Source organism: Capsicum annuum, chromosome 12 (assembly GCF_002878395.1).
Source record: "Capsicum annuum cultivar UCD-10X-F1 chromosome 12, UCD10Xv1.1, whole genome shotgun sequence".
NCBI classification, from domain to species: Eukaryota; Viridiplantae; Streptophyta; class Magnoliopsida; order Solanales; family Solanaceae; genus Capsicum; species Capsicum annuum.
The window spans coordinates 228,246,316-228,260,268 of record NC_061122.1 but is presented as its reverse complement, the minus strand read 5'-3'; the positions used below and the strand labels follow the sequence as shown (position 1 = coordinate 228,260,268).

The following is a 13,953-nucleotide window of genomic DNA, read 5'->3' as shown; positions in this document are numbered from 1 at the left end:
ATGTTGCAACAGATATATTATCTTATGCAACATGTTATCTATTTGTTTCAAATCATGATATATCTGTTGTAACAGATGATTTATCTGATGCAACAAATATATTATCTATGTCCATCTCAGTGTAAAAAAAAAATGGTTCCTGAAAAGAACTAATTATTAATAATAATAAAGCTAAAAAGTCATGACTTATCATAATATTGATTAATTTAATTAAGTCATAACTTCTTACATTAATCAAGATTGTCATTAATAAATGGAGGTGAACAGTTGCGATTTTTTGCCTAAATCATTCAAGTTCAATCCTCTATAAATAGATCCCTCCTTACTCAATCGTTCGTTCTACTGCACATTATTTATTCCTCGCTCTTGTTACACCTTCAACTACTTTCTCAAGGATTTGATAGCTTTTTCCTGTCTCTGATAAGTTTTTTTCTTGATTTTTGTGTAAATATATGTTGTATTACATTACATTTGAATTCTTTCTTTTCTTTACTTTTGTGTTTACGTGTGTGTTTTGTCAACTTATGCGTTTTTTAGATATGGCTGATCCTGTGTGGGATGTCGCTATTTTATGAGACGCCATGAGGGAACTGTAGAAGGAGGTTCATGACCTGTATTGGGAGTTGGCCGCCGTCAGAGTAAGGATGCTGCGGGAGATCCGCAGGCTGCAGAGGGCGCTGCTGCTGCCCTTTGAAAATTGGTCGGCTGGCCATACAAATAATAATGATGATAATAATAATTAATCTTTTTTTTCTGTTATCTATGTATTTTTTTTGTTTGTTTTATAAAAAATTATGTTTGATGCACTTGACTTTTTATTTTTTATTTAATTTTCGTGCTGTATATTTCTATTTCTTAACGAATGACATGTCTACAATTAAGGAATAATTTGATTCCAGTATCAATAGCAAGAACATATGAGTTATCTGTTACGTTTTGTGTGTGACAAGAGCTGTATTTTGTTGTTCGAAACATATTAGTAATCTGATGAAACAGATTATTTATCTGTTGAAACAGATTATTTATCTGTTGAAACAAATTACTAATTTGGTGCAACAGAATTCCCATCTATTCGATTCATAATCATATTACGGGCACCTAGAACCCTTAAACATGAATTCAATATGAGTCTACTGTTACAACAGAACATTTATCCGGTGCCGCAGTTAATGGATTTGTTTAAACAGATTGCTCTTATATTGCATTCATGTTCGCGTGCAAACTATTGTTGTAAAAACAACACTAGCAGTTACCCAGATTCAACTAAAAAGCGTAATCTGACTTACCAAAGTCTCCTCTCAAGTAAATTTCAAAGTTGAAAGTGATTTACGAAACAAAATTTGACATAAGAATTTGGTCAAAGAGCAGCAGTTGAGGTAACAACAACAACAACAACAATGGTCAACAAGAAGAATATGAAATTGATAATGAAGTATAAGATGATGATAATGAATCAAAAGATGATGAATAAAGCAGCAGCAACAATGAACAACAAATATCGCGAAGAGAGAGAAAATAACCACGGAGTAAGGGAGAGAAAAAGACATCTTTTTTCCCTTCGTTCCCCGTTATATATTAACTAATATTTGAATCAAAGTGTAAATTTAAAAACTTGTGGGTTATTTTAAAATTTTTTAAACTTTCTTAAACCATAATTAAGTAATTGTCACCTCTACACAATTATTAAGACTTGTGTCACCTACACCTAATTTTAAAACTCATTTGTCACCTGTGGCCCAAACCTCCAATTCACTTAACCCCTTAAACTAAAAATAATCTACGAAAGATATTTTTTTGAATGGACTGTGGAACAAGCAATAAATTTAATTTATGCTAGGAAAAGTATATCAATTAAATAGTTGATGTAACATTAGTCAATCAAACTCTTAAATTAATTTAATTGCTTGTCCAACAAGACTAAATTCTCAGTTTTCTATATATTTCATGCATTGAATGTGGCATCTTACATCTACTCAATCATTTTCCAAAAATGATGATAATAATATTAATTGGAAGATCATTGTTAAAATGTATCCACGTAAAATTTCATGGTCCACATAAATATACAAACTTTGTATATTTATCATTGAGATAAGCATTTAGTAGTCCCGAATTATGGCCAAAATTGTTACGATACACTTCAACTTCACAAGGACTCTATCACCCTCGTTAACTCAATTTTAGAGTATTTTTGTCACCCATTTGTGCTGACGTGACACCTTTATTACATAAAATGAGGAACACATCAAAGGTACAACGTCAACTAAAAATGTTGACAAAAGGTGTCACGTCAGCTAAAAAGGATGAAAAAAATACGGTAAAATTTAGTTCAAGGGGTAATAGGACTTCTGCGGACTGTAAAATTGGAGTGTGTCGTAGCAAATTTGGTCCTAGTTCAAGAGGCTACTAAATGCTTTACTCTTTATTATACATATTTTCTTTGTATAAAGATAGTAGTAACATTTTGCCTTTCCATAGTCAAATTATATGAATTTTAGTCAACATTAAGTTGTATATTTTCACCAAATAATTGATATAAGAAAAATTTGCTTTATATCTTTTGAACATCATAATTTTATTTTAAAATAATATTAGAGCTATTGCTTTATTTTTTTTTATCTTGCTATATTGTTGTCGTATTTTTCTTTCATTCCTGTTTCAAACACATTTTATTTTGAGCTGAGGGTCTATTGAAAACAATCTTGCGAACATTCTATCCTCCTCTAACTCGGCCACTTGTCGGACTACACTATATATATTGTTATTGCATGGATTAATATGATTTATTTAGCTCCGGTGATTAGTTAAATTGATTTTCAAAAAGCAAAATGTAACTAGTATTTTTGGACAGAGAAAGCAATATCTAGTTATCTCTTCAACGTTCACTTGATTTTCTAGTCCTTTAATTTACAAAATTAATTTTAATTTTATGACATTAATTACTTAAAAATATAATTCTCAAAGTCCTTTAATAAGCTCACATTTCAAAGTTGTTGAATTATTCGTACTCCGTGCGAGTTTTGCTAAGAAAAATTCTACAATAGAGGAAAGCATGAAGTTTCAAAGTCGTCATAATATAAAGATACCTAATAATCGATTCATTTAGATTATTTTTTTTTAAAAATAATGTAATATTGTTTGGAATTACAGAAATCTTGATGTAACTGATAAAATTATTATCATATGATTAGGATATCATGAGTTTGATCCGTGAAAATAGTTCTCTTGTAAAAATATAACGTCAAACCGCGTAAAATAGAAATTTGTGGTTCGACCATTCTCTGAAACCCACACATAGCGAAAGCTTAGTACACCTAACTGCCCTTGTAATACAATTTTTATCAAAAGATCTTGAGACTTAATAGTCGGTTCCCCTAGATCATTTTTTTAATATAGTGTAATGTTGTTGAAAGGAAGCTTTGACGTAACTGATAATTAAATTCCGTTATTGTCATGTGATTAAGAGATCATCAGTTTGATTCACAATCTTTTTCTTTTTTTGCAGAAATTCAAGATAATGTTATATATAAATAGACTCTTGTGATTTGACTATTCTTCGCAAATAGAGAGAATTTAATACTCTGGACTGCCTTTATAGTATTGCCCCTCTTTTATCAAAATCACATGATTTTTATCAAAATATCTTACTTCATTAAGTGCATCACTAAACTTTATATATATTTAATTAGTAAAATACATAAATATACACTTAACCTCAAATATCATAAACTTAAAATTTATCCAGCGATCAGCTAGGTTGCTTCAATTGATCCAAGCCTTTCGATCGATTTTATATATATATATATATATATATATATATAAGGTCTTAACATTTCAAGAAAAATCGAATCGAGGTCTTAACATTTCAAGAAAAAATAATTATTTTTATAAAGTTTACTTTTAAAATTATATATTTCTTCTAATATTTTTTTTTATTAATAATATAGTCAGGACATTAATTTCTTGAGACATAATAATCTGGACTAGATATATCAAACTCCTTCTAAATTCTTTTATATAAAAAATTTATTTTTTGTCTAAATAATATTTAATATTTTGTTTTGTTGAATCTATAATTTATTATTACTAAAAACAATGAGACCCCTCAAATTTGGGGGCATAAGGCAACCCACCTTTTTCTCCAAAGGGTAGAGCTGCCCCTGCTTGAAAAATGTATATTCTTGTAATGAAGATACAGAAATTAGTTGAAGGGCATGGTTTTACCATCCATCATCGTCTTAGAGAAGCAAATCAACCAGCTGATAAGCTTGTCGCAATCAGTCACACAACATATGCAAACCATGTATAACTCCTTTTCTAACCTTCCTGGACAAGTTCGAGGCCTTGTAAATCTAGATAGAATGGATTTGGCCATCTTTAGATCAAAAAGAACAAAAGATGCTATCATTATTTTTGAAACCCCTTAGACAGCTTGGTCAGTAGCTCTTCACTTGCTTTTGTTTAGGCTTACTCTTTTGCTACGTGCTTATCGAGCACCAAATGTAAGTTTGGTATACCAAACTCCATATCATGTACTTTTACTCATATCAACTAAAAGCCAGCTTAAAGTTATTGAAAAAAAAAATAATAAAAACAAAAAATACTTGAAGAATTATGTATTCATGAGCACTTTTTTGCACGATCAATATGTTCTTCTTATATTCATATGCTATCATAACAATCAAATGCATGTGTGCATTAACTCACTCCGTTATAGTACATGAACTTTTTTAACCAACTAGATATCCAAGCAAAGAAAGTCTGACACTTGAACGAAACTAAATCTTGTAGAATCATATTAAATATTTAAAAGATAGACCTTATTATGAACTGCACATAGTCTAATCAAATTCAGTTCTCTCAATCAATACAATACATTCCTCGAGAAGGACCATATATAAAAATAATGAGACAAAAACAAAAAGGCATAATATAAGAGGATGATTCTTCTCTTCTTCATTCCGGACGAAACTCCACTCCTTGAACAATGAGCCCAGCTTTTTCATCAAGACGCCTAGTCTCCATCAATCGCGCATCAACATCTCCATCTTCTCCTGCATCATTGTAAAAATCTCCCATTTTTAATTCCATCCATCCATCACCTCTTCTAAAAGGTAGCGTCGCTCTAGGTCCTCGTCCTGAAAAATGCACAACACTAGCTCGTTTTTCGGCCTCTTTGACACTCATAGAATCAACAAATCTAACAACTGCATTAACAGTTTCAAGTCCATGAAATTTGTCCTCCAATTTGAATACTAGATAAGCAACATATTTGGTTCTTTTTGATAGTATTCGAGTTTCAATTTTGCCTTGAATATCAAGCCAATAGACGCACTTGAGTTTAGCCACTTCCGCGAATCTACAAAAAATTTTTAACCTTAGCTTGCTCAATTATTACATGTAATAAGGTAATTTCTTTCGAAATTTATACTAGTATATGGAATATATCGCGAAAAATATTAAACCTGGAATCCGGATGAGATAACCATTCCCAATGCTCTGGATTATTACCCCATTCAATATCAAGTCCCCTTGCTGGTACCATAAAACATTTCTTCCTCGTCTTCTTATCCAGCGAAATACTCTATTTGACAGATCAAATCGCAAACATAAACCATCAGAAAGTAGAAAATTAACAAATCGAAAAAGGTCCTGTAGACCACTCAACAACGAACCCGGCCTTATGAATGGGCCAGGTTAGTAACTGGCTTATTCTTACTATGTCTGATTGGGCTTATCACGACCCAACCCAACTCACTTGTCATGACCAGCTACAACTGGCCGCGTGCACATTCCACCATAAAACACATCCATAGCCATAAGGCGAAACAATTACTCCAACTCTCGTGCATGTTGGGTGGTCTAGACCAGATCACCCAACAACCCTTATGCATGGGGCGGGCGAGTCATTGGTCCTTTCTTATCGGGGGTTAGGCTGGTCATCAGGGGCGGATTCAGGATTTTCAGTGATGGGGTTCACTAGTACATATACGGACTAGTCGAAGGGGGTTCAGCCTCTACTATTTATACATAAAAAAAAATTTTACTATGTAAAAATAATAAAATTTTCCGACGAAGGAGGTTCGGATAAACCCTTGTATGCATGTAGATCCGCCACTGCCGGTCATGGCCTGACCCTGCCCACTTGACATGACTTGCACATGTCCTAGCTCCCATACACGGTACACATAGACATTCGTCCTTTTTCATTGGCAATTAGTTATATATTCTAATATTTGCCAAAATAACATATTTAAAAGATTAATTTTGGCTGTGGTCATATGTCAAGGGCGAATAAATATTTTGGTATATTTAAGGACTCACCCCTCTGCTTTTTGTACGTGGCAAATAGATATCGAATTTCACTAAGAGGATTCAAATTATAAAAGAAACACTACCAGTTTGCCTCCATCAAGAAGAATCGGAGAGTTAACGCCTGTACCACTTTTTCCAACGGAATAAACTTCATCGTCGTCCTCATCGAATTCCATACGCAATAATGACATTATTCTGTCAGCAACTTTTTTGATGCAATCTGCCTCATCCCTAAATGTTACAATGAAAATAACAACTATTTAGATCAAACTTTAGAAATCAAATACTCCCTTTGTTTCAAGTTGTATGATACTGTTTGACTTGACACAAATTTTAAGAAGAAAAGAGCGACTTTTAGATTTGTGGTGTAAAACAAACGATTGACATTTATGTGGCAATAAATCATTTCATAAAGGGTAGAAAGAATTTTTATAGGTAATTTTTTTCTAAGTATGAAAATATGATACTTTTTGGGTGTTAAGAGTCCCACATCGGAAGAAGGATGAGTACTTGGTCTTTTTATATGACTTGGGCAATTCTCCCCTCATGAGTTAGCTTTTGAGGATGCGTTAGGCTCAAGATCCATTCTAATACATGATATCAGAGCCAGATCCATTCAATTCTTTGTTCACCGATATTGGATCCCCATATTATTTTGTTCACGCTACAGTTAATAAGGTCTTGGCGTGTGGCGGAGTGGTAAGAATCCCATATCAGAAGAAGAATGGTACTTGGTCGCTTTTGAGGTTGAGTAAGGCCCAAGATTCATTTTTTACATTGGGACGTGTTGGTGCGTTTTATTATTAAAATAAAAATATTAAAGTGCATGACAATTAGTAGGCATAAAATGAAGAAAATTGTGTCATTATTCTTGTAACTCACCACATTATAGTTTTGTGTCAGTGGGTATGAATTGTGATAAAGATGACAATAAGTTCTTGTAACTCATATGACCATTAGTTCTTGTAACTCTCAAGGTCATTAGTTCTTGTAACTCCACGGTTATTACTTTCATTTAACTTATGTAACATCAACACTATTCATCTACCTACATTAGTACCCCTCATTCATCATATTCATTACATAGAAGAATTCTACAACTATAAATAGTGGTTCTTCTTGCTTTGTGTTGATGTAGAATGTACAAGAAAATATGATAAGTGTGAAAAAAGATTATAGTATGTAATAGTGAAAGAGAGAGTTGAGAGAAAGAAAATATTCTAAGTCTACAACTATATTCATTATATAAAAGAGAGTTATTATATTAGTGAAAGAAAGAATTGAGACAAGGAAATTATTCTGAGTCTTTAACTACATTCACTATACAAAGAAAGTAAATATATATTGAAGAAAGGTGTTCTTATGGCGGAGCTTTGGACTCTTTAACTAATCCAAAATTATTTGAGTTGTACATCGTTGATGGGCTGTTGTATCCTGGAGGGGACAAGTCACGAGATATACTGCTGGATAATCGGTGTAGATTATGCTGTAGTGGACTTGAATCTCCTTAAAGAAAGCTGAGATATTTGCGACTCAGCCAAGAAAAAGATTATATTATTTTCTTCGTTGTTTTTGTTCATTTTATTATTTCAACTGTAATATTGTAATTTGTGGTATATTACACCAACAGGATGTACTAAAAAAATGTGTGACATAACAAGGTCTGGACGTGCGGCGGAGTGTTAAGAGTCCCAATCGGAAGAAGAATGGGTACTTGGTCTCACTTTTGAGGTTGAGATAGGCTCAAAATCATTGGGACGTATTAAAAAAAAGTGTGTGACATAAATTAGAACAATGAAACTATATGCTTTCTTTTATGATTCATACCTTATTTTATCACTCTTAGTTCTTCTTACACAAAAGTAAAAACACTATGTTTCTTGAATTATCCACGAGGGCTATAAAAGTACTACTCTCTCCCAATTTAAATGTCTTAGTTTTTCCTTTATTATTTTTCCATAAGAGTGTCTCTTTTGAATATTCTACCTGACAAGTTTAAAACCACAAACAAGGTCTACTTTTATTTCATAATTAAACTTTGTATCCAATTAAGGAAGAGGAGCCTTGGAGTAACTGGTAAAGTTACTTCCATGTGACCAGGAGGTCACGGGTTCAAGCCTTGAAAATAGCCTCTGGTAGAATGCAAGGTAAGGCTGCTTACAATACACCCTTGTGGTGGGGCCCTTCCCCGGACACCGCATATAGCGATAGCTTTAGTGCACCGAGCTGCCCTTTTTTATCCAATCAAATTAATAGACCGCAAAAGAAAGAAATCTTACTTGAAATTTTGTAAATGGTACCCTGCTATTTTTCCAGACACTGCAAGTGCATCCCTCCATCTTTGAACCTTTTCGATATCATCTTTGTATTTTTCTTCGTATTTGGAAAACCAATTAGCAAAAGGGGGATTTTGATGACTTACATCTGATGGATTCACATTGTAAAAAATAGGAATTACAATTTGATTCAATTCATTTCGACATTTTATGATGTGTGCAAGCTCGTCTAAACACCATTTTGATGATGCATAGCTTTCGGAAAATATCACAATAGCAAATCTAGACTCTTCTATGGCTTTTGGTAGTTCATAAGAAATTGATTTTCCTGTTTCCAGACGCTCATCGTCTTTAAAAACATCTATTTCTCTTTGTACTAAAGCATTATAGAGATGACTCACAAAACTTTTACGTGTATCTTCACCTCTAAAACTCAAAAAAGCATCATACTTGCAAATTTTGGAAGATGAAAAAGTGTGAGACATTGTTGAAGACTACTAAGTAATTGCTAAAGAAAAAAACAGGCAAATTCTCAACTTAATACACATCAAGACTTCACAAATGTCAACTTATAAAGAGCAAGAATTCACCTTTTCACTAATTCATTATTCATAGTCTAAATGGAAACTTCTTATCATGTTCCTACTTTTTTCATTTCATATTACTTGATTAATTTTGATCTGACGCACTCCTTAAGAAAGCTTAATTAGATATATTTTACTAAACTAATTTATTAATGATGTTTTGAAAGGTTATATTTGACTACTGGTGCTTTATATAGCCATTTATTACAAAGGGTAGTAAAGGAAAGAAATAATAAAAATTGTGTTGATTTGCTAAAATGAACAAGTAAAATGAAATAATTATTTTCGTGCAGGGCCAAGAAAAATCGAAAAGAAGAGTATTTGAAGTCTTAAAAAAAAAAATGTACCCTATTATTTTTCATTATTGAGAGAAATTACATTAGGGAAACATGCAAGAAGACTTTTGACTTGGCCCTTGGCCAAAAAGTCATTATATTAGTACTACTTATAATAGACTATTTTAATATATTTATTGACTTATGGTTATTGGCTCTGCAACAGGTATTGTGAAGTGGTCCACGTTCAACTTATCAGAAATTTCCAACATCTTTAGGTGTTACAACAGTAATTCAACCTAGTACGGAAATGATCATTACATTTGGTTGATAGTGTCGTGTCTGCATCCGCGCCCCACCCCCAACCCCCACACATTCCATCCCTTCCCACCCCACCCTGACCAAATTTAATATATTTGGTTGTGTTGTTGTTGTGAGATGTTTACTGACTTTCTGTGCACTTTGAGCTCGTACCTATCCTAAATATGAGTCCACAGACGTCATGACAAGTGATGGTTGAAAATCAAAATGCATTAGAGAAAATAATGCATGTATTGATTTTGATATTACTAATTTCAATCTTTCGAATACATCACATTCAGTATTATTCTAATTGTCCACCCTTTAAACACCATATTGATGATGACCTCATCAAAATAATAGGATACATTATAAAATAATAGGTAACAATAATTCAAACAATAATAATCATATTAAATGCCAGTTTTTTTGACTATTTTTTTTTTTGGTTCAATACCAAATCAATTCAAATATATATGTCACTCGATTTGATTTGGTCTTTTAATTAATTAATTAATTGATTTGATTTTAGTTATGTCATAATCAACTAGTAAATACTACTAAACAACTCTAATTGGATTGTTGATTTTTGTTATGTCACAATCAGCTAATAACTACTTCTAGATGAACTCTCATTGGATTCTTCATTTTAGGTTGTGGTTACCCTTTCTATTTTTACTTGTCCAATATATTAAAAATAATTGTTAAACTTTATATGAGATAATTTATCATTTTATATTTATTTTACCCTTACTACTATATATTATCTAGTATTATACTACAAAAATAGCCGTCCAATTTTATTTGAAATAATTTATTATTTTATGTTTATTTTATTTTTACTTTATGTTTTAAGTAGTATGTCAAATAAAAAAGAAAAAAAAAACTCAAATATGCCGCTGGACTATCAGAAATGACTCATTTATGCCATCCGTTAAAAGTTGGGCTCATTCATGCCATCGTCGTACCAAAACTGACCAATCCATGCCATTACTTTTAACAGCCGGTTTTTAGAAAACAGCTTTTCCACATGGCAGCATATTAGATGTCCACATCATTTTTATTTTTTTTTATTTTTTTTTTAAATATTTATAATTTTTTTAATAATTTTTTATTTAATTCTTTTTTAAAATGGTGTTGGTTACGAAGTTTATAGATTACATATTTCTATGATTTTATTTATCAAATAACGAATAATAAATTTTGTATATAACTAATGTTCATGTTTTTTCTGGATTCTTATTTTTAAAAATAATTATATAGATATATTTGACCAATCTTCTAGGTATTTATTTATACATGAATCCAAAATATTCAAACATGAAATTCTAGTTCATCATAACCATTGCTAGTCCTTATATGCAATGATAATAAAGGACGGAACCGTATTCTTGTCATATTTTGCCAAATGAAAAAGGTGACTATATTAAAATGATAAATTCAAAGACCTTAAATGGTTAATCATTCTTAACACTTCAAAAAGTACATGATAAAGAAAGAAAAAGAATGCAAAAATGTGAACAATTTCTTCTGTTGGTGCATTCTCTTTTCCTTACTTTTCTCACCCTCTTTGTGTGTATGCATGCAAAATGTATGTAGTAAAGTATTGTGTGTGAATGTGTACGGTATCATTTATTCTTTTTTGATAATCGTTTATATGCATGCATGCATGGATCATATACTATATCAAATCTCACTTCAAATTTAATCATAACAAAGATTTGAATACTCTAGTATTACAACAACAAATGTAAAATAAGAGTAACTCCACTTCATAATATTGGAATTGAATTTCGCATAATCACGATATTATATTATTCAAAGAAAGGTAAAGGGCTATCTTTTGGAAAAATAGTTGCCAACAAAAGAAAGAAGAAGCTGCGAACTCGAAACCATGAACCAAACCTCAAACTCCAACTCGTTGTCTACCCATTTATGTTATTTGCTTTTTGTTTTTGTCAAATGTTACTCCCTTTCTTCTTAACTCTTCTCTTTTCTTGTTTTTCTCTTCCACTCCGTGTTTTTTTTTTCAAGGTTCCTCTCCCTTTCTTCCTGTTTTTGTCCTTTTGGTTTCCCTAATCCTCCCTATTCGTTCCCCTTATCTTTGTGTTTTTCTATGTCCCCCTTTGTGGCTGTGTGGGTGTACTATATAATGTATAAGGTTGGCAAGTTGAGGGAGTTGAGGAAAAGGTGGGGATGATTGGGGTAGTTTTCTTTAGGATAAGATTTTTTTTATAAATATATAATGTATAAGGTTGGGAAGTTGAGGGATTTTTAATTTTTTTTTTTAAATATTTATAAAAAAAATATTTATAATAATTTTTTTATAATTTTTTTAAAATTTATTTTTTTAAAAAAATAAATATTTTTTTTTTTAAAATGACGTGGACCTCTAATATGCTACCACGTGGCAAAATTATTTTCTAAAAACCGGCTGTTAAAAGTAATGGCATGGATGAGCCAGTTTTGTAATAGCGATGGCATGAATGAGCCCAACTTTTAACGGATGCATAAATGAGTCATTTCTGATAGTTCAATGGCATATTTGAGCCTTTTCTCAATAAAAAATGAACAAGTAAAGATAAACTGGAGGAGTATCATTTTTATTACTTGGTGATTGTTGTTATACTATCTTCTAAAAGAGAATAGTGGTAGGGAAAAGACTCAAATATGCCATCAAACTATTAGAAATGACTCATTTATGTTATCCGTTAAAAGTTTGACTCGTTTATGGCATCGTCGTTACAAAATAGGTTCATCCATTCCATTACTTGTTAACGGTGGTTTTTCAAAAACGACTTTGCCACGTGTCATCTTACTAGAGGTCTACATCATTAATTAAAACAAAGAGAAAAAGGCTCAAATACACCATCAAACTATCGAAAATGGCTCATTTATGTCATCCACTAAAAGTTTGGCTCGTTTATGCCATTGCCATTATAAAATAGGTTCATACATGTCAGTACTTATTAATGGTGGTTTTTCAAAAATTGCTTTGCCATGTGTCATCTTATCAGAGGTCCACATCATTAATTAAAATAAATCAATAAGAATTGATTTATTTTCTCTTACATTTTGTTCATAATAGTTAGTGCCTTGAATCTTTGAGGAAGATCAACCGTCATAGCATTATATTCAATGAAAAAATCCTAAAGCATAAACATTAATCGACCAAAATGTATGCAACAGAGAATGATTAACTAGTCATTTTGAGGTTTGTAAGGCTTGACAAAAGAATATTTTAGGCCCCACTTGTTTTTACAGTTATTGGAGCTTGGCCTATGAATATCTCTGTCACAATTTGAACCGAGGCCCTGGCCGCGATGGACATCCCGAATCATGAAAGCCCGAGAGCCTTCTTAACTTGGAATCATATGTGTAATTCATTTATTAGCAAAATGTGAAAGTAAACTGGAAACATGGTGATACAAGTCAAATGGCCACCTTAATTTTTGAAGACATGATTGGAGGTCATCATTTAAAGGCTCAAGACTTGGTCACCCCGAGGGCACAAGAATATGCAAGGAAGACCCATTTTGAGCATAAACAAGGCCGTGTGTGGAAGATTTCTTGGAGCATCGAAGACTTGAGGACTCACGGTTTTGTACAACACTTAATGAGTCATGATTTGGTCATCTTCATTAAGGGTATTTTGGTCACTTCATTGGGTCCAAATGCACTCCATGGCCACCCCTCCCTTTAAGGACATTGTTGTCATTTTGCCTTGTCTTGTAATAGAATATAAATAGAATATTTTAGGTCTTTTTCTCATTAGTTGTTTATTGATGGAAGACAAACTCTCTCTCTAGTGTGAGGAGTGTAACACCCCTTAGTTGTAGGGCTTGGAAAAGCCACCAATCCGTAACTAGGGATGCCCAAGTATGGATATCACTTGTGTTGCATCGTTGGCTTGATACGTTGGTGATTAGGGAGTAAAGTCCCTCTTTTGGCAACGTAAGAGTTTTGTGTTAACATTCATTAATATTAGGGTCCTTACATGTGGTTAGGGTTCTTAGATTCTTGAATATTGTATGTCAAACTATCTATCCATCTCTTTTATTAACATTGTATTGTTGTTGGTCTTTGAAGTCTAGTAAAGCCGTGTGGGGCTCTTTCGATTCACTAGCATTGTTGTTCTTGTGTTCATCTCTTTTCTTGCTCAAAACTAAATCTAAAGTCTAGTGAAGCCGTGAGTGGCCTATT

The 13,953-nt window shown here is 32.2% G+C and overlaps 1 protein-coding gene across 1 annotated transcript; it reads right to left on the bottom strand.

Annotated features, from left to right (window-relative positions):
- Nucleotides 1-4,768: 4,768 nt before the first annotated feature.
- On the bottom strand, nucleotides 4,769-9,181 carry LOC107853162 (protein PHLOEM PROTEIN 2-LIKE A8). The gene is made up of 4 exons (XM_016698167.2): nucleotides 8,595-9,181; nucleotides 6,399-6,546; nucleotides 5,466-5,584; nucleotides 4,769-5,359 (listed from the first exon to the last, which is right to left on the bottom strand). The coding sequence occupies exons 1-4, from the start codon at nucleotides 9,074-9,076 to the stop codon at nucleotides 4,957-4,959; spliced, it is 1,152 nt and encodes a 383-aa protein (XP_016553653.1). The 5' UTR covers nucleotides 9,077-9,181; the 3' UTR covers nucleotides 4,769-4,956.
- Between the last annotated feature and the right edge of the window lie 4,772 nt (nucleotides 9,182-13,953).